Source organism: Ambystoma mexicanum, chromosome 6p (genome assembly GCF_040938575.1).
Source record: "Ambystoma mexicanum isolate Mex_15411 chromosome 6p, UKY_AmexF1_1, whole genome shotgun sequence".
NCBI classification, from domain to species: Eukaryota; Metazoa; Chordata; class Amphibia; order Caudata; family Ambystomatidae; genus Ambystoma; species Ambystoma mexicanum.
In genome coordinates, this window is record NC_090935.1 from 559,088,128 (window position 1) to 559,108,148 (window position 20,021).

At 43.5% G+C, this 20,021-nt stretch overlaps 1 protein-coding gene across 2 annotated transcripts in view; it reads right to left on the minus strand.

The window, feature by feature from the left end:
- LOC138511597 (interleukin-6 receptor subunit beta-like) overlaps window positions 1-20,021 on the minus strand; it is a 665,901-nt gene that overhangs the window by 207,306 nt on the left and 438,574 nt on the right. For both annotated transcript variants that reach the window (XM_069627378.1, XM_069627379.1), the window contains exon 10: window positions 10,048-10,209. In XM_069627378.1, coding sequence (XP_069483479.1) covers window positions 10,048-10,209 — 162 coding nt within the window. The remainder of the gene's footprint in view (window positions 1-10,047; window positions 10,210-20,021) is intronic.

A 20,021-nucleotide genomic window follows, 5' to 3' on the forward strand; every position in this document is an offset into this window, starting at 1 on the left:
ATAAATAAATTCTGGTTCGCTGGCTATTCGGACTCCTCTGTGCGTATGCCTATGCCGAATGAGGTCTGCTAGTGGCTCTATAGCTATGGCAAAAAGGAGAGGTGATAGGGGACATCCCTGATGGGTGCCCCTGGCTATATGAGTTGGGGCAAACAGCATCCCGTTGATACTTATCCTTGCTATACCTCCTATACAGGTCTTGAATGCCTCCCACAGTGTATCCGCGGAAGAGACTGATCCTACATATGTCTCGAAGTACAGTCGTATTTGAACAGCAAGGTTGGTCTCAAAGACCACATCAGTAAACGCCTGAAACTTGAACTGCCAGTTGGTATGAGCCCCGGGGAGCTCATCCAGACAAAAGGGGACCAATACATGACAGTGATTGGAATATGTCCCAGGAAGTATACACGCCTTGACTACCCCACCCAGAAGCGCATCAGGGATAAGCCAGAAGTCTATGCAGGAAAAGGAGTCATGTATCATGTAGTAATATGTGTAAATGCTATCTCCCGGATTAAGAACCCGCCAGACATTCACCAGCATTAAATCAGCCATTTGTGCACGTATTGCTGGTGCCGGTTTGGATAACATTCAGTGGGACCGGCCAGATATATTCTGGTTCACATTTAAGATGGTCTTAAAATCCTCCCCACAATATGAGCACTAGTGGATACAGAATAAGCATACCTGCGAGTTCAGCATAAAACATTGGGTCATCAACATTGGGGCCATAAATATTCAATAATACCACTTCTCGCCCAGCTAACACCCAATGGAGCCAAGTGAATTGTCTTGTGCGTAAAAGGTAGCGAGTTATGAACCAAGATCATTATGCCCATAGATTGCATAGAATCTGTGGTATAAAACATATTCCTACCCCACCGTTTAGCGAACTCTTCACAGCCCGCTGTCAATGCGTGAGTTTCCTGCAAAAAGTACAGTTTAATTTGGTGGCGCTCTACATAGAGCAAAAGTTTCAGACATTTTACTGGGTTCCCAATCCCTCTCATATTTCAACACATACATGAAAATTCACCCACCGTCCACTATTTGTATGCATATTCCCACCAAAGCATGGTCTAACCCCAGTGGGGCATAATACAAGTTGCCTCTCCTGCTGTGCCTGTAATACCATAAAGCTGCTCCATCGTCACCAAGTGTTATCTGTACTCCCAGTCTAACTCCCCCACCCACCACCCTCATCTTCCCCCAAATCGGGAAGATAGTCCTCCCAAGATAACCTCTGAACCAAACTCTGAAACATTGCATCGTCCCGGGCCCTATAACAGCTGTGAAAGACAAACATGACAATATACAGAAATGATTCTCCTATAGTCAGTGATAGCAAAAGGATGAAAGGGGTCTAAGAACCTCAGGTTGTGTTGAGCACAACAAATGTTGTCAAGCAGAAGCCGCAGAGACCAGTTGGGTCTCAAATCACAGCACTTAGCAATATTAGCATGCTGTAGAAGATATAAACCAGGCGAAGAGAAACAGTCAATCAAGTTTCATATTGTGGTGGAGCATCCATCAAGGAACTTCATCGCTTCCTCAGGAATCGTGAAAAAGAATGTTTTGTTATTGTATTTTATACGAAGCTTAGCAGGGTTGAACATCGCATACTTCATGTTTAAGCCTCTAAGTCTTTTCTTCACTGCGACAAAGGTTTTCCTCTCCTGCTGGACAGCCACAGAGAAGTCCGGGTAGATATGCAACCTACTGGAGCCCAAGAATATCTCTCCCTTCTCACGGGTGGCTCGAAGGATCACATCCCTGTCTCAGTAGTTTAGTAGACAGGTGATAATTGGACAAGGCAAGGCTCCAGGTGTGGGATTGAGGGACAGTGATCGATGGGCACGTTCAATCACAAACTGCAGCGATAGTTTAGGCTTCTCCAGAAGGGAAAGGAGTGTATGCCGCACAAAATCTTCCATTGTGCCTTCAAGGTTACTTTCAGGGACCCCTTTAATCCGGATATTATTGCTCCTTGACCTGGATTTCAGTTCATCATTCATCCTGGTGACAGTCTGGACCTGTTCAGTGAGGGCAGCCACGTCCGTCTTCAGCCGACCAACATCATTCTCCACCACTCCCACCCTTCTCTCGATCTCTGTAAGCCACAAGTCTGTTTTTTCCAGCTTCACCTTGATGTAATCAATCGTGCCCATAATATCGTCCTGCTTAATATGAACAGCAGAGAAACCCTCCTGCATAAAGGTCATCATTCCTTGCAGTTCAGTGGGCTCATTCGATTCAGAGGTGTCACTCACAAGAACGGCATCACTCAAAGCATGCACCGACTTAGAGGCAGCTTTAAAAAACATACTGATGGGCTTTGGTTCCTTCAAGCTCCTTTAGTCATTTCAGCTTCCAATGCATTTAAGTGGTCCCCTAAATGGAGTGGCATAGACTAAGGGGTCACGACGGGTGGCACCCAGTAGGAATGAAGATGGCAGCTCGATCTCCAATAGAGAACAGGGGAAGGCAGGATTCCAATTGTAGTGTAACTGGGCGCTGCCTTACTGTCCACAAAGCGCCAGCCATGGACCACTAGGTGTAACAGGGGGCGAACACAGTCACTTCGGCACTACAATCCATGCTCACCAGCCAGCAGCCTCGTATACATAGCGCCCAGCAGAGGTGCAGGAAGCGCAGGCTACGGCACAACGTGAACTCATTCAGTTGCGCCCTCAAAGAATAGTGTGGTGGGGTTCACTCCAGGGACCTAGTAGGACAGAGGGCACCGCCATCTTATTGCTTGGCAGAGAGGTGTAGAAGTAGTCTCTAGCACCCCTGCACATCAATAACAGATTAAGCATCCTAAAGCCCAATGAGGGAGAGGGATTGTATATCAGCAAGTGCAGGTAGCTCCTAGTGCCTTATGTACTCTCAGCCCTTCCTGCGGTAGCCAAAGGAGCCAGTCCAGAGTCAGTAGAAACATTGCCCAAAACTCACCAACTCACAGCGCCCACCTGTAAGCGATGTTTGAATAAATGCGCAGTGGGTCTCCGGCAGCTCACCTCACTGTGCTCAGAAGTGGGGCGCAGGAGGCTACCACTGTGGTCGCAGCATGCTCACAGTCCCTTCAGGCAGGGGAACCCACCCCACTGCGCCGTTGGGGCCGCCATTTTATTGCTGGCCTCCCGCAACGGATGTTCATCGCTGGGCGGGGCGGTGAGCTCAGAGGCTGCAATATATGAAAAAGTGCTCCCCACCAGCAGATGACATAAAGTCTCTGTGCTACGATACTCCAAACACCAACCAGGAGTACAGAGACGGCTGAAGTTAGCACTGGTTCACTGGAGCAGACAGACTATGCAGCCATTTGCTTTGTGCACAACAGCGCCCTCCGTTCTTCTAGTTTTTGAATCAGTATCCGGACCTGTGATTCTCCATTTTGCACCACCACTGAGGGTGAAGGAAGCAGCGCAATCAGGTTGATAACTTTAATGAATTCTTCTGGTGGGTGAGAGAATTTTGCTTTCAGAGCAGGGCAAGCTTGGACTCTTATGCTTCCAATTTGGCCCCCGGTTTTCCATCTTTCCACAAAGCACTTTTTGGCCCAGAAAAGACAGATGAAGGATGGACGTCTGTGAAATTCCCCCCTTCCAAACCGTGAAATGGAAATGCTGTCTGCATGCTATGACTGAAACCTTTTCCATGCCTCAAAATAGCCTCAAAATGCTTCACAAGATGTCTGAGGTGAAAAATAGGTGCTCCACTAGTTGTCGTTCAGGGTGATAAGTCGGAAATATGGCCACTGCCCCATCAAAGCATGACAATAATTTGCAAAACCCGCAGCTCACAGGGAGATGATGAGGGTATAGGAGCCTTTGTTAGTGTATCTTTGACTTATTTGTCTACATGGTCAATTGGTAACACATCATGTGAGGAGATGGTCGGCCGAAGATAAAATCTTGCGAGGAGAGACTCAATGTTCAAACATTCAGGACACTCTTCCTTGAAGCTCTGAAGAGGATGCACCCTAGGATAGTCTTTGGGATAGTCAATTCCTCTGGGTCTTTACATTTAGGACAATGTCCCACACACTTTTGAGGATAGGAATTCCAGAAGCAGTAAGGCTAATATATCAACTGCATTTGTTCTCAGTGGACTCATGGAACATCTAAGCAATGTGTGGCTCAGGTTCTGCTGTTCCAATGCCAATCACTCTTTTGCTATCCTTGACCTTGGCATCCGCAGACTGAAAGACAGGATCATCAGTGCATATAGGCTAGACAGTCACTGGGAGCATCCAGAATCCCTAGGAGAAGAATGTCTTTTGTCTGCTGTAATCCCTTCATCAAATGGAAGGAGGCGGTCAAACCCAGGATCAGACATATTTTCCCTTTCTACAAGTGTTCGACAGCATCACCTGCAACAACAGTATCACCAACCGAGCAGAAAATAAAACGGTGGGGGTAGTTGTACCCCGTATGCACTGCTCCCCAGCCATGGTGTAAGGGCCTTTCAACTTTCTCAGTTAAAAAGGCGTACAGGACTCAGTGGGCCCCAATAGCTGCTCCATGTTGGCAGTCTTAGGACACTGAAACATAATTTTTTAATTAATTCAGGTCTGTCACCTCCCTCATGCAGAAATCAGCAACATGCTTATCACCTTGATGCCTTTTTACTCTGGTTTCCTGACATGAACACCCTACTTTCAAAGAGCGTTTCGTAGCTTTTTCAACAGACATTTAGTATTTCAGCTCCCTGCAGGCTGCCTATCCACAGTAACATGCAGCTATTAAACTTAAAGGAATGCAGTGAGGTGGTTGTTATCATTTAAGAACGAATGCCCCATGTTGAAATGAGCCCCAACCATCCCTGACTGACACACCTTCAGCCTGCCCTACTGCACCCTATGGGACAAAGGCTGAAACATCGCCTGAGCTGATGGGCTTCGATATGACTGGGCGCCCCTCCACATGTACACCAGCACTAGGTTTCTTAAGTTCACATTTGTCCAGTAAAGGAGGCATCACCTTTATCATCCGCACAAAAGCCTGAGGGGGCAGCCGCTGTGGTGCATGGTTGTGCACGCAGTTTGACACAAGGCAGCTGGCATCACACTGAAATGAGGAAGTGCCCAGACTGCCTGGCATGGCCGCTGCCCCGCTAAGCACGCTTGTGGCAAGCCAGCTGAGTGCAGCCTCTTGTCGACTAAAGTCGCCTCTGCGTCACAAGCAGAGGACTTTACTGCTTGGTGGCAACCCAGCTGTCTGTCCATGAAAAGCCCTGTATCTCTTGTGGACAAGCCTATAGGGGAAAGTGGACCTCTCCATGCAGACTTGCGTCCTGGACTCACTAGCTGTGTCGGACCACAGCCCAAACGTCTGCTACTCCTGCTGCTACAGCTGCCCTAGCCCACCAGCAGTCTGTCTCCGACGCTGTCCGGCAACCATCAGTGTTTGGCTTGAAATTAAATTAAATTAAATGATATTTTATTTATATTGCGCGCGTACACAAGTCTTTCAGAGCTTGGACAGCCACTGACTCCTCATGGAAAAGCCAGTGGAAGACTCCGCCTCAGCAGTCATTCACTGACGCTGCCATAACAGACACTCAGTAATTCTTTGCAACACTCAGTCATTGACTGACCCACCGGCCATCTAGGTGTCAGTCGCTGACTTTCCTCCATCAGTCACTTAGTCACCCCAAACCCGCTACCCTTGCTTTCTCAGGACAAAATGCACGACCATCTAAGCCTGTCCGCTCCAGAGAGGTTCCGTGGACACCTCCCCCCTCCTATGCAATGAGGAAATGCTTTGTCTGGGAGGTGAGAGGCTGCACAGCAGCAGAAGTCCTACGGACAGGGGTGGCACACTTACCTGGCCGAGGGCAGATGAACTCGGAGGCAGGGTGGATTCTGAGAGAAGCTTCAGTTCATGGACTCAGAGCAGTCAACACGCACTCAGCCTGGTGCTCCCGCGGCAGCACAAGTTCACTTCTCTCCGGCAGAGTCCCACTTCCCCTTTCCTCTCTGAGAAGCAGAACCACTTCCTTGTGTGGGCGGCAGGGACGGCAGACAGCCCACTGACAGAAGGGCTCTCTTGTCCAGTTTAGGAGTCTGAATATTTCTGAACCCCAGGCAATCTCACCCCATCAATCTGACATTATCAAAATGGTCCACCTTCGCCCGTAAATGAAAACAAGCATATCCAATCACATCACTAACTGTAAAGCCAGTAAGGTGCTCCTCATATCAAAAACACTAGAGCAATCCTCCACAAGTCACTAGATGTACATTTTCAGAGTCATTTTATACCAAAACATAACTATTACACTACATTGTTTATTTTTAATAAAACATACTGTGAAATGTGTAACATAACTTGAAAGCTGCAGTAAATATATTTAAAAGCATCAATCAACTCAAATAACTTTTAAATGACATTAACAGATGGCAGCCACCATTTTGGGAATGAAAATGGATGATAAATTCACCACACAATACACATTCAGCCAAAGAGTGCAAAACGAGGTGTAGTCGGAGGGAAAATGGGTGGGAATGGGAGGAAAATCCTATAGATTTCACTTAGCAATGGGCGCTAAATGGGAGGGACACATATCCAAACTACATAAATCCATCCTCATATGTCATCTGCATTGAAACGCATTACAAACCTATAGTCAAAGCCCATATTTCATGCTCTTATGTTAAAGCTCTTATTTTAATGACAATAGTTTCGGCTTTAAAGGTACTGATTTCTGTGCCACCTAATAGCCAGAACTAAAAAGGGAGATAGAACTGCTAAATGGAAATGTTCATAGAAACAGGAGGTTGTGGCCCTTATCTGAGATGGAAACCAACAAAGAGCAAACTTTAAAAGCAATCGAGGCATCCTGAAACTACAATGTACTATGGCTCACTGGAAGACACGAAAATGAAGGGTAATGGACGGAGGGGTTTGAAGGGAGGCGGGACTTTCCCGTGGGAGGTGATTATAATGCCAGATTACTGCATGCATTCTCAAAAAATATGTGAATCATAAATGGGTTCACAAAACCAAAACATTTTTAAAAAAATAATATAATGGCAAAGGTAAAATAATGATATTCAAGTGATGTCTGTCTCTGTATTTAGCAGATAACGCCTGTTGTCTAGCTCTAGTTCTGTACGTTAATTGTGTACCCACCTGTTCTACTCCCTAAAAAGAGGTAAATACTCCTAACACAACATAGTAAACAAGCACCTGAACCTTGCTTCCACCCACGCAGCTCCAGGGCTCAGTGGTCGCAGCAAAGTAGTGCCACAGGTAGGAGCTCTAAAATGATTACTGCCTAATCTCAAGAAGAACTTCAAGACATGAATCTGGCTCTGAATTTGCCTGATTTCTGTTTACAAAGAAGTATGTAGTACAAAAACACATTTTTGTAGATTTAAAATATATTTCGCTTAAGAAATGACATAATTGGGTATGGGGATTACTTTTACACACCATAAAAACGAACTTTACTTTCAACTTAAAAAACAGGGAAAAAATACTCGCACTTCGAAATCTTACCTGCAGCAAGAATACATGTTATTGTTACCCAATGTAATGTTGTGGATTGTATCAACCTTGGAAGCAGTAAGGGCTGTGTCAGCCCTCCCACAATTTGAACCTGTGTCCTAATGGCTGAATAGATGATGTCAGAAGGGAGGCCTTAATTCGTTGTGCTGTCATTCCAGCTATACCATCTACGCACTGTATGCGTTTAACTGGACACAGTGCAATGCAATGCAATCTAAAGATCTGCCACTTTTGTTAGCCACTCTGTGTGTAGAGTCCTTAGTGGGATGGTGATAGTGGCAGATCCGAAGCCTGTAGTGTTGATTCTGCAGGTCAGAAGTACCCAGTTCCTCTGTGCTGACCAGAGCGCTTTGGGCCTGGTTCATACAAATGTGGGAGTGTGATATGGCTAAAGAGTAAAGCTTGGCAATGGCTCGATATACAAATGTGGGAGTGTGATATGGCTAAAGAGTAAAGCTTGGCAATGGCTCGATTAGTGTTGATGTGCTAATGGCTAGGTTTGTGGCTGTCATCTGTGGGGTATTTGTGTGTATGGTGGAAGGTGGTCTGAGTTCTTAGAGGGGAGTTGGCTAGTAAGAGAAAAGGGGAGAGTAGGCATACAACTGGCCTATTACAGACAGGTCCCATTTCACTTTCTCCCATTTCCAATCTCTGTCTCTCCCTCTGCCTGCCTCTCTCTCTCTCTCTCTCTCTCTCTCTCTCTCTCTCTCTCTCTCTCTCTCTTTCTCATTCATTGTACCCCATTGGAAACAAAAACAAGGCCATGTGAATGGGCAGATGGGGGAAAGGGGCAGCCTGGAAACTCCACTAATTCCATACGTCGTGTTCTAAAGGTTATGAGAGGCAATAACCATTGCTTCAGCGAAAGGACTGCTGAAACTTGAGGACCGCAGGCACCCATTTCACCTTCCTTAGAATGATGTTTGGCAGGCTGAGAGATGCGTCAAACCTCACTCTAACATGCTTAGGAGCTGTGCTCTGTGGGCTGCAGGGACCTATGCCCACTGGGGGAAATGCCATTTGAGGGTAGTGAATGGTGTTTGTTCCAGCGTTCATCAGGATTAGGGCAGTAGCCAGATTCAAAGCTTGTTTCTCCCAGAGATCTACCCCAAAAACTCGAATCTCCACTTACACAGTAAACACAGGCACTGGCCAAAATGAAATGTCCTGCACCCCTAACGTCCGGCCACAGACCAGATTTTGAGACTGTACCAGAACTTACTTTTAGAATAATGCTGCAACCCTGCAAGAGGTTCTTTACAATGAAATGAGGAGCAGAAAATATAGAAGATGGAGTGCAGATTCCTCGAGGTGTCCCACAAAGCTGGGTGCATCATCCCTTCGTCTAAAAGGGGAACAACGGCTGCGGAAGTTGGAGGGAAGCATGCTGAGAGGGAAAGAAAGGATATTTAGGCAGGGGAGGGTTCTGGTAATGATATCTCATGATTGATAACTCAACCATTCTATTAGGGAGATGCATATTTTTATTTTATTTTATTTTATTTTGACATTGTTGTGAAGTTATTACATTATGTGGTTATTAATATGTAAGGGGAGACATGCATGCAATACTAGAAGCCATGGAAGCGTGGAGTTGTCACTGCTGCCAGGTTCTAATGATATCACAGGGCACTAGCTTTATGCTCTGTCCCCAGCGTTCTATAGTTGTCAGTTGGAGTTGTCCCTCGCCTACATTGGATGTTTCTAATGTGCTGGGGGTCTTTTACCTGTTTACTGAATAAATCCTTATTACAAAGACTTACCTGCCTCCACGAGTGCCTTCATAACAGACATTTATATGGCGCAAAAAACCCAGAGGTATCTAGGTGCTTTTGACTTAAGAATACGGTTACAGTAAGTGCTTCAGGTTACAGAAAAGGAAGCGTAAGAGGTGAATTACATTGTGGAACGTGCAAAAGGTAAAACATTGTACGCCAAGAGCAAAAGAGAAGTACATGGTGATCACATCCATTGAGCCTGACCCCATGCTGCTGGGCGGCAGCAGCACGCAGATGCAAAGTCAAATCAGTAGGCAAATACATGGTGCCTACCCATGTAGCAGGGCGGCAATGGCACACAGATGCGGAAGACAAATTAGTGGGTAAATACATGGTGCTTACCCTTGTTGCAGGGCGGCAGCAGCACACAGATGCAAAGTTCCTCAATGGCCAAATACATGGTGCCTATCCCGTATGCATAGGGTTCTTATAAGCGTACACAATGGATACGCCATTTGCTTAATAGTATACTACACAAAAGTATCCTGTACAAATGGCTCCCATTAACTAATCACTAGATCTGCATTCGTATTGCAGTATCTTAAGGCTTTGGATAGGATGCCATACACTGCAGTATGGGATAGTGAAGCAAGCAGAATTCTCTGGCAAGCCGGGACCGACCAGAGGAGCACCATTCATAATCTCAGTTACTTAACACAACATGGTTGGAAAATATCTATGAAATGTTTATTTCCAACATAATTGATTTCTTAATGAGATCTGTATTTATGAGATTATAGATATGTTACCTTTTAATACATACTGTTGTTTCCTGTTCCTCGCGAACAGCAATTTAATATCGGAGTGGTTCATGCCATATTCAATCACAAAACATTTCCGAGGGAGCACAGGGTGCCAAGTGAGAATGACACTTCTCGTTTTGGATGTGGCATAAAGTACACCAGGCAGACCTGTAGAAGGGGGTAAAAATAAGAGAACAGTTAGCAGAGAACACATAGGCAATATGCTTTCAGACCCATCACCGAGCCACACTCAGACCGCCAGGAATTCCAACATAATGGACATCGAACGGATTCACAAAGACACAAAAAAGCACAAATAAGTGCAATGAACAATGATATTTTAAATAAATGTGCCATCCATCCCCTTCCAATAAACAGACTTCTATTTGAAACAGAATATACTCTGCAATTCAGCACTAAATCCGAAGTGAGCAAGATACGTAGATCCATGCAAAAATATAACAGACCATGTGAGGAATTGCCATCTGGCAATGGTGCCAAGCCTTAGCTTTTTTGATTTGTATTAATAAATAGAATGATGAGGATAATTCCATCTCCAAAAGAGGTAATCTGCCAAACAGAATCCCCTTTTCTGTCGACTCCATGCCAACAGCATAGTGCACTTGTGCTTTGCCGCATCAGTAGCCTGACCCCTGCTGCCTACTCTACTCGTGGCACAGAGCTGGTTCACAGGTCACGAGGTGCCCAACCGACATAGCAGTGACAGCCAAGTCCCTGCGGCGCAGAGGCAGCTTTAGAGATATGCCTCCCTGCACCCAAAACTACTATGATCATAAGTAACCCATGCTGGTGGCAGGGTAAACTCTAAATAAAAGCTATGCCTGGGTTTAGGCACAGTGCATGGTATGAATTATGATCACAACTGCCACATTCAAATTGATATCGCACATCTGTCAGCTCCTGTGAGTCAGCTCTGCTGTAGAAGGTAGGTGATGTTTATTGTGATCAGCTGGGCGTAGCCTGCCAAGTGGCAGGCCATGAACCTGGAGAACCGGGCCTCCTCTTGGAACTCTTTATGAGTGCAGGTAACATCCTCCACCCAAGACAGCCGATCAGCAGGCAGCTGTCCTGGGCCGGTGCCTCAAAGGAGCACACCCATTCAAAAGAAGTAGCCACACACCAGGGTTCAGCATCTCTAAAGGCCTTTGTTCTCCTTGAGAAGGGAAGGGGTAGGATTACGACAGGCAGAAGGGCTCTGGTCACTGGAAAGAGGTTTCCATCATCTTGATTCTCACTGTTCCTCTCTGTCTTTCCTGTCCCCTCCACTTCCTCTGGAGCAAAGCACGTTGGGTGTGACATCAGAAGGGCATAGTCAACTCTGTTCAAGAGCATGGATTGTACCACTAAGGCAGGCTAGATTTGGTCCAATCACCTGAGGACTTGTGCCTTTAAAAGACAAGGTCTTTCACCCTTTCCACAGATTCACTCAGATCCTCTCGGATCCTTTAATGCTGCAGATTCGTTCTGAGGATCTCACTGGACTTCCTGTGGGAGAGTTGCACACTCCAAAGCCCTCAGCCTGAGGTGATGGAGGGACCATCTAAGACAGAAGGAAGATCTGTCCCCTACCATTCCTAGGGCACATTGGGAGTAACCTGTGGTGTGGATCAGGACCTACAACTCTGTGCCGGAATCTCCTGAGCTCGGAGAGCAGACCCTGAACGGAACCATCCTATCCTGCATTCCCCCTGTGGGGTCCTCACAGCAACTGAAGGACCAGACCAGCCAAAGCCCACTGTCCTACTGCACTGCACCAGTCACTCTGTGTTCATCATGCCTGGAATGAGAGGGAAGTCACTGGTGCTGCTTGCCACACTCCTTCACCACATCGAACATTGTTTGCCCCTTCGACCACCTAGACACTTCATCATGTCCAGGCCAACCTCGTCACCTGCTAGGCTCGAAGTGACTGCTCAATGCTGGGACCCGAACAAAATCACTGGAGATGTTTACTTTAATTAAAAGTTGTTTTTAGTTTATACAAAATATCAAAGAATATATTGTCAAACTTTTACTCTCACATTTATGCCAATTATACAAGATTTCAAAATACCATCACATAGTTTCTCAGAATTTCACATATATTCGTTAAAACCATAGCTACAATTAATATCATACATCTTTCCATATTAATCTCATTTAAATATACTCCAATTTATGATACATAACACAAAAATGTTTAGGTACCACGTTGTTGACATTATCTTCCCCATTCTTTTTTATATAAATTAAAACATACTTTATCTCACAGTCTTCGTACACAGTAACCAATGGTGTTTTAATACTTTTCTATCCATTAGACTCTATATTAAATCCTTCGATATTCATTAGAGTTTTTTTGTGTTAACTTTTGTTCAATACAGAATAGAAAACGTGATACAGCCACAATGAAGGATACAGTATTTCCAGCTAAACATCTTTCCCAGAAACAAATTCTGGCTATTTCAGATGCCTGAGGATAATAAATTCCAAGTAGCTTTATTCTTTTATTCTCAAGACTCAGGCAATAGAGCATTAAATGTTTTAGAGTTTCTTGTTGGGTAGTGTTTTCACAAAAACGACATTTCTTACTACCCAAACTCCCAGAGTCATGTTGCCAACTATAAATGCGTTCAAAGGTTTTAAACTGGTTTAATTTAAAATGCATATAAATTGCTCTTATTTTATTGCAGGGACATAGGTTTATGTACGGTGCTTGCAGCTCCCTCTTTCTCATAATCAAAACATAATCAGCATATAATTTGTAAGTTTTGTTACTATCCAGCGTGGTGACCCAATCCAAATCATACAAGTTCCGTTTTACTTTAGGCAAGCCCAACTGCAGATCTTCAATCGAAGAATCAATGTCATTTAAGATTTTGTCCATCTAATCAGTGAATATCACCATAGAAGGTACAAATCAGCGTAAAGAGAATTGTGAGGAGATGACATGATTTTAGCATACCTCGTCAGTTTTCGCCATGTCCATCTTCCGGCCAACGACAGAATGCCAATTTCCTGACGTATTATAGAATTGGGCAGCGACATTGCCAAGCCTGGAGTCTTCTTCCAAATAATTCCTTGGACCCTATTCAATATAGTATCAACATCTAGCAAGCAAATATCCAGCCCGTACAATACAATTGGTTCCACTTTAAGTGTATAAAACTCTATAAGTGGTATCAAGGAGAATTTAAAGTATTTCCTTAAAATTATCTTCATCATTGAAGATAAGGATCTGACTTTGGTATTTATCCACGTTTCCCATGATTTTAAGGTATTGACCTCTGCTAGGTGATACCCAAGGTATCGAATTCTTTCCACACGCTCTACTTTATCACCTGCAATATTCTAACTATAAGATTTTAGTCGTTTAGTGTTGTGGAATATTATAATCTGCGACTTCACAGAGATTGCAACCAAGTTATGCACCCTTGCATATTCAATAAATGCATTTATCCTGTTTTGTAGGCCATACGGGGTGGTATCAAACAGGACAATGTCGTCCGCAAAGCGTAGCCCATGTATTTTCAAGCCAGCCAATTTTGGAGTTATCCCATATTCGCTCCATATCGCAAAGATAAAGATTCAATAAGGTTGCAGCAAGATTGCACCTTTGCTTCACTCCTGTTGCAGTGGCAATTGGAGAAGTAAGAGCCCCAGCTTTGGTAACTCTAATCTGAAACGTGGTGTCACATTGCAACAGCGCAAGCAACTGCACAATTCATGAAGAAAACCCCAGATTGAGCATTTTCGTCCATAATAGTTCTCTAATTATGGAGGCAAACGCAATAGTTAAGTCAAGCGCTGCTACATATATGGGTCCGCTGGTATGCATTTTATATTTAGTAGCAATATGAGCTATAATGATGGCATTTAGCAAAGTCCCCATATATTTACGGAATCCTGTTTGATATTTTGAGAAGATGTCATGTTCCTGGATGTAATCTTGAATGTGTTTTAATATATCGCAAACACCTTTGCTGATGAGTCCATCAAAGCAATAGTGCCAATAGCTGGCCGGATTATTAATGTCCCCTTTTTTAAATATGGGGATAATTATAGCATTTAGCCATGATTTTGGTATCTTGTTAGTGGATAAGATATACTCAAATTTTGTTTGCAAAATTGCAGCCCAAAACTTAGGGTCCTCCTTTAACATGCATGCAGGAAGCCCATCCGGTCCGGCAGCTGTCGATGGTTTAAGTACCTGAATTGCTTGAATAATATCATCCACGGAAAAGGACATCTTATCATTACAACACAACATATGGATGCCTGATGAATTTTACTAAAGACTTCTGGGATTTTGAATTTATTACCAATATAGTTTTCCCACACCTCCGCAGAGATTGGGTTAACTAGACTCTGAGATTGGGGGAAGCATCTGTCGTTCAATAACAACTGTATGGTGCGGGTATCTTTTTTGATTATTAAATCTATCATCCTTTGATTTCCCTCCAGGATATAGTTATAGCGAGTAGATTTCAGGAGATTCCTGAATTTTAAGCAAATTGGAATTTCATTTGCACATACTCAACTGCATAAAGATTTAATTGCTTCAAAGCTCTTAAAGCACAATTTCTTTCCCGTTTAATATGAGCAATTTTTGAATTAAACTTGGATATCGTTACATTATTTCGTGGTACTGCGTTTTTTAAGATTGTGAGAATGTGTTTCTTTATTATTTTACAATTCCAATCCTCCCTCCAGTTAGCATCTAAATCATTTTTGCTATGTTCACATACTCGAAGCATATCCCTATGAACCAAATAGGTCAACTCCCTGCATAAGCTAGGATGCCATCTGATGGACATATACATTCGGTCAACTTCTATAAGTGTTAGAGTGGAATTAACATCAAGCGGCTCAATCCTATGTCATAGGAACATCTGTATAGGGGCATGGTCACTGAAGGGAGTCTCAAGGATGAACACCTTATCGATATTTCCCAATAAAGACTCTGAGACAAAGAAATAATCAATATAAGAGGCTACATTACCTCTATTCCAAGTACCAGTATGCATACCATCTTTATATTCCATACATTGGATATTCCATTTGTTAAAATAAGCAATCCATTGACAACCTCTAGCCATGGTCTTGGATCGTGTGCCGTTTTTATCTATAACAGCTTTTTGTTCCATACAGTCCGAATTAAAATCACCCCCTATAATAAATACATTATCGGGGTTATTTAACATTGTATTTTCGAAAATCAAATCCAATTGGTCATAAATCAGATCAAGCGTAGTTTTAGCAGGATTAAAATACACATTTATCAAAATGTAAGAAAAGGACAATAAGCTATCAGGCTTATATTCGACAATCAGAAGAGCATTTGTAGCACCAACAATGTGGGACTTCTGCCGATGGGCATTACTTATTAAAACAGCCAGGCCTCCCGCAGGACGGCCAACCACACCCTGAACTCCAGGCACACAATAAGTTGAATAACCCTCTACCACCACGTCGGTGATGCACATAGTCTCCGTTAGTAAGAGTACTGAAATGGTTCCAAGACTATCAATATCTGCCAGCCATCCTCTAACGTTTTTAATACCACAACAGTTCCACGGAATCAGAGCACAATCCTCTGGCTAGGGTTGTTTATTTTTTGATTGGTGATCTAACATCGTGGTCATCAAAGGAGCCTACCATGTACTATTAGAAGCAGCACCTACAAGGGCGGAAATCTGATTAATACATTCTACAGTTTGTATCGGCATCACTTGATTAGCCTGCTTCGTTGCGTAGCTCACCTCAGGTTGCTGTAGCTGTTCATCTACAAACTGATCCGCCTCCTCAAGGGATCTAAATATTTATAAGGTCAGTCCCTGTATTTCAAAGTCCTCCCTGTCGTCCCAAAGCAGTTTTAATATGATGACCGATTGTGGTGCACATATCATACGATAATTATTGTGATTGGCAAGTCTTATCCAGTCAATATCATCTGAATGCAGTGTTCTTAGCTGTAGACTACCTTTGAATACTTTGTATAGGAAGGCACAATTTAACCTCTGTTGACCATTTATCTTAGGGTCACTACGCCAACCCAAGAAGTGTCTCACATCTCTAGAGAAGAAACAATCTTCTTTAACTCGGTCAAAATCTCTACTTTGCGTATGCGTGCCGTCATTTCTGGGTGAATGGTCAGTCTCTTTTTTTCTGACTATCGAAATCTCTTGCTCATCTATTGATTCTTTTCTATTTGATATTGCTTTTAACTTGCTATCTGAAGGCATCGAAGTTACTTATTGTATCGGGTGTTGCAATTCTGCCACTTCAGCATCTTTAGCCTTCTTCCCAATAATCTTATTTGCAGCTATGGGGAAGAAAGCAGACAGTTGCCCCTCTTTTTGCATTTGAGCTGTTTCAGCCTCTCGCAGCCCAGAACCGGCTGCCTCGATCGCCTTCAAGGTCATATTTATATTTTTGTTTTTTTGTTTGTGAGGTTGTTTTGGGATAGGAAGATTAAGAACCACTTTGGATTCTTCATTTAGTTGCGTCAAGTCAATTAGTAAATCATTACCAGAGACATCACCATCACAAGATATTGTTTAAACAGGTATTTTTTGGGATATTTTTCCCTTTTTTTTGTTTCTCAGTACAATTTGGATTGTCCTCCTTTTCTTGTTTCTTTGTTGTTTTTTTTCTTTTTTCAATGCTTTTGCATTGGACGCTTCATTTTCCATAAATAGAAAATAGTGTCTATTTCATGTGATTCAACGGTTTCCTTTTGCATATCGAAACCCTCTTCCCCAGACAACCCCCATAGCTGTAGTTTTTCATTATTAACATCCGAGTCCTCTTGACTTTCCTGTTCCGTTTCTATAATTTTAACTAAGGGTGAGGGACTGTTGGGGCACGAGCCTGAAGTTCCCAACAGGGAAATATCCCTTTCATTTAGTACAGTCTGAATTTCACTTCTCATTTTTGTCATATGATGGACAGATCTAAGGCCTCTGAGGATATCATCCAATTTCTGTAAGCATTTGACTGAATAACCTCAATGAAAGGAATAGTTTTGTCGGAAAAGGAAGGATCTCGGCAAGCTTCACCTTCTGTTATTGATGATATATGAGATCTGCTCTCAGCAGTTTCTTTTTCTATTTCATCTGTTTGGGTACATTTGTTCGAACCATCAGGTTTATCTGGAAAAATCCTATTTAGCAAACCTGCATCTATTAGACTCCATTTCTCTGCTTACCCAATAGTGAAGGCAAACATCAATCCCTCTAACTTATGTATTTTTTCAGACATTCCTATCATCATATCTTTAATGGAGTTTAATGTACATGAGTCAATTTGTGGCCTTTATCCAATAAGTTCAACAGTGATGTCACTACTGGGATTTTCATACTTGGTTAATTTTCCAAAAATTGCAGAAGCAAATCGTCATTTGAAAAATCATCTGTTTTTTTAAAATAAGCTTTTAGCATTAAGATCATTTATTTCAAAATCAGAGTAGTCAGAATCATGTCCTTTTGCAGGATTTGTACCTCCGGGCTTAGTCCCCGGAGTTGAACTCGTAGGCGAGCTTGCAGATTGCCGTATTTGTCTTTTTTCTAAATTTTTGTCATGACTCAAGCCCAGGACAGTGAATGTTGCCCCATGTGGATTATATAAGGCGATTCTCTCCACTTCAGACGGTAAAAATACCACTCGTGAGAATGGGGCTAGTGAAATTCGACAATGTTTTTCCCATTCGTTAACTATTGTAGGGGCTAGAATGGAAACGTCGTTCATACTAGCAAACATCTCAGTTTCTCTTGTGTGCGCATGCAGCCCATCCTCACCCTCAGACAGGCCAATTCAAGCTTTAGTCGGATCAGCAATTTGGTTTCTAACCGGGGGTAAATACAATGCTGTTATTCCCAATTGTACAACCGTTGGATGTGCAATCCTCATGTCATTCGGTTCGGTTGCCAAGGATTGCTGGCTGTATGGGACTGTGTCGACTTGAAGTACACATTCCCCGTAATCAGAGACATGCAAGGTAGATCCCACAAATTCTATACTTGAATCGTGCAATTGTATAGGGGCAGTTATATTTAACCCTGTATGGTGATTGGCTACTATCAGGCTTTTACCACTACGCAAGCTACCCACCATTCTGTCGGAAAGGTGTGTTGTCTAATGTAATCATGTTTCGCACTGACTATCAAGCAATCTAAAAAAAACAAATCGTTGCTTGTGCGTTCTTTAGTTGAATAACTCGGGTCAGAACACTCAAGCAAAAACAAAAAACTACGCAACTCTCAAGCGAACACCAACGCAATACACGTTAGTTCATAGTATAGAGCTCATTAGACCAGTATGTATACTAAGAACAAAACGTGATGGCCAACACAGAGCTCGGAGGAGTCATCTACCCATGCACTGCACAATAGCTCTTACATCCGGTTATATCACAGATTAAATTTCTATTAAGGCACGAGTTAAACTTATTTCACTTTAGTGAATAATACCTCCAAACCCATATCCGTCACCTCAGTCGCCGAACAGCCAAACAGACAGGGCACTTTGTACGCACTTCCCGTGCGCGCGCACACGTGCGCTAGCCCCTGGCAGTTATAGGGCTGATGGGAACAGATGGGTGGGATTTAGGGTAGAGGCGCTGGAAACAAAAAAGGGACTATTTTAGAAAGTAAAGCAACAGTACTTCATGCACTATGCTCGTTAGCTAATGTCCCAGAAGAAAGTTTTACTTCTCGAGTGAATCTGCGTTTCGCCAGTCACAGGACACAACTTCCTCTTGCGCATGCAGCTGTCTGCATTATAAACACACCAAGGGAGCAAGGTTCAGCAGGGCAGCAGGAGCAGCCAAACAGCCAGGGCACTTCGTACGCACTTCCCGTGTGTTACAATCAAGGCTTGATGCAGCTAGCTCTTCAACTGTCGCCCATTGATGCATCCAAGATCACCACTTCGACCACCGTCGCCCGCCTACTCAAAATACTGAAGCATCACTCTTTGACCACCTCCCTGCAGCTAATGCCCAACTCAACCTAGCCAAATGCAAAGCGTTCCTGGGACTGCCCTGACCTGCATCCTTGAGAGCCGCCTTTCTACCACCCGAACACCCATCTTCTACCGTACTCAACACCTGCTTGCTGCTGGGGCCTCCATGATCTTACATGCCCGAACTGGGCCTGATCAGCTTGCATCTACATTCAACAACGGGTCTGACTGTGTCAGCCCACCAACAACTGAATCCAAGTACATTTGACTTTGAACTGCCCCCTCAGTCCACTTAGATCCTAAAGACTGGTTAGGTCACAATTGCTCCTGTTTTCACCAAGATATCCTTTTTGTGGTTTGCACTTTACCTACCACCCCTGGAACTATGCTCAGAGCGCTATTTTCTCCAGTCTGTCATATCTTCTTTGTTTTTCCTCAGGGGTGGGTTTTTGTACAATGTTTTAATTTCTTCTACGTGCAGATGTTGTGTTTGATTAAATTATATATATTTTTTATAGAACCTTGATTGGACATTTCCTATATGTTGGACTGTGATAATGCGTTGTTTGGGTCACTACTGGTTCATCTTCACACCCCTCTTAAGAGCATAGCCTTCCCTCGGCCCACGTTACCACAAAAAGGCGTAAGGAGGTATATCTGTTAACTGTGTCTCTTTTACCTTTATGATTGCATTGGGTCTTGGTTTGCAGAAGTGTGAGGACTGAGTGGGCATTTTTAACCCTACCCATCCTTGTACTCCTGCAGAGCAGAATCCAATACGTCACAGACCATGCACGGAGGTGTAGCAGCACGCAAACAGCTAAGAAGGTCAAAGTTTAAAAGTTAAATCCACCAAAGAATAAGACAAAAAGAAATTAAAAATATAATTTATCTGAATATGGAGTCTAGGGCAAAGAATATGCTCGACCTATAGTCCTTAAGGAGGATCTCATACATACTAAATGAAAATGCAGACATTTGTAAGGCCATAAGGAACGACTTTTAAGAGCTTTACC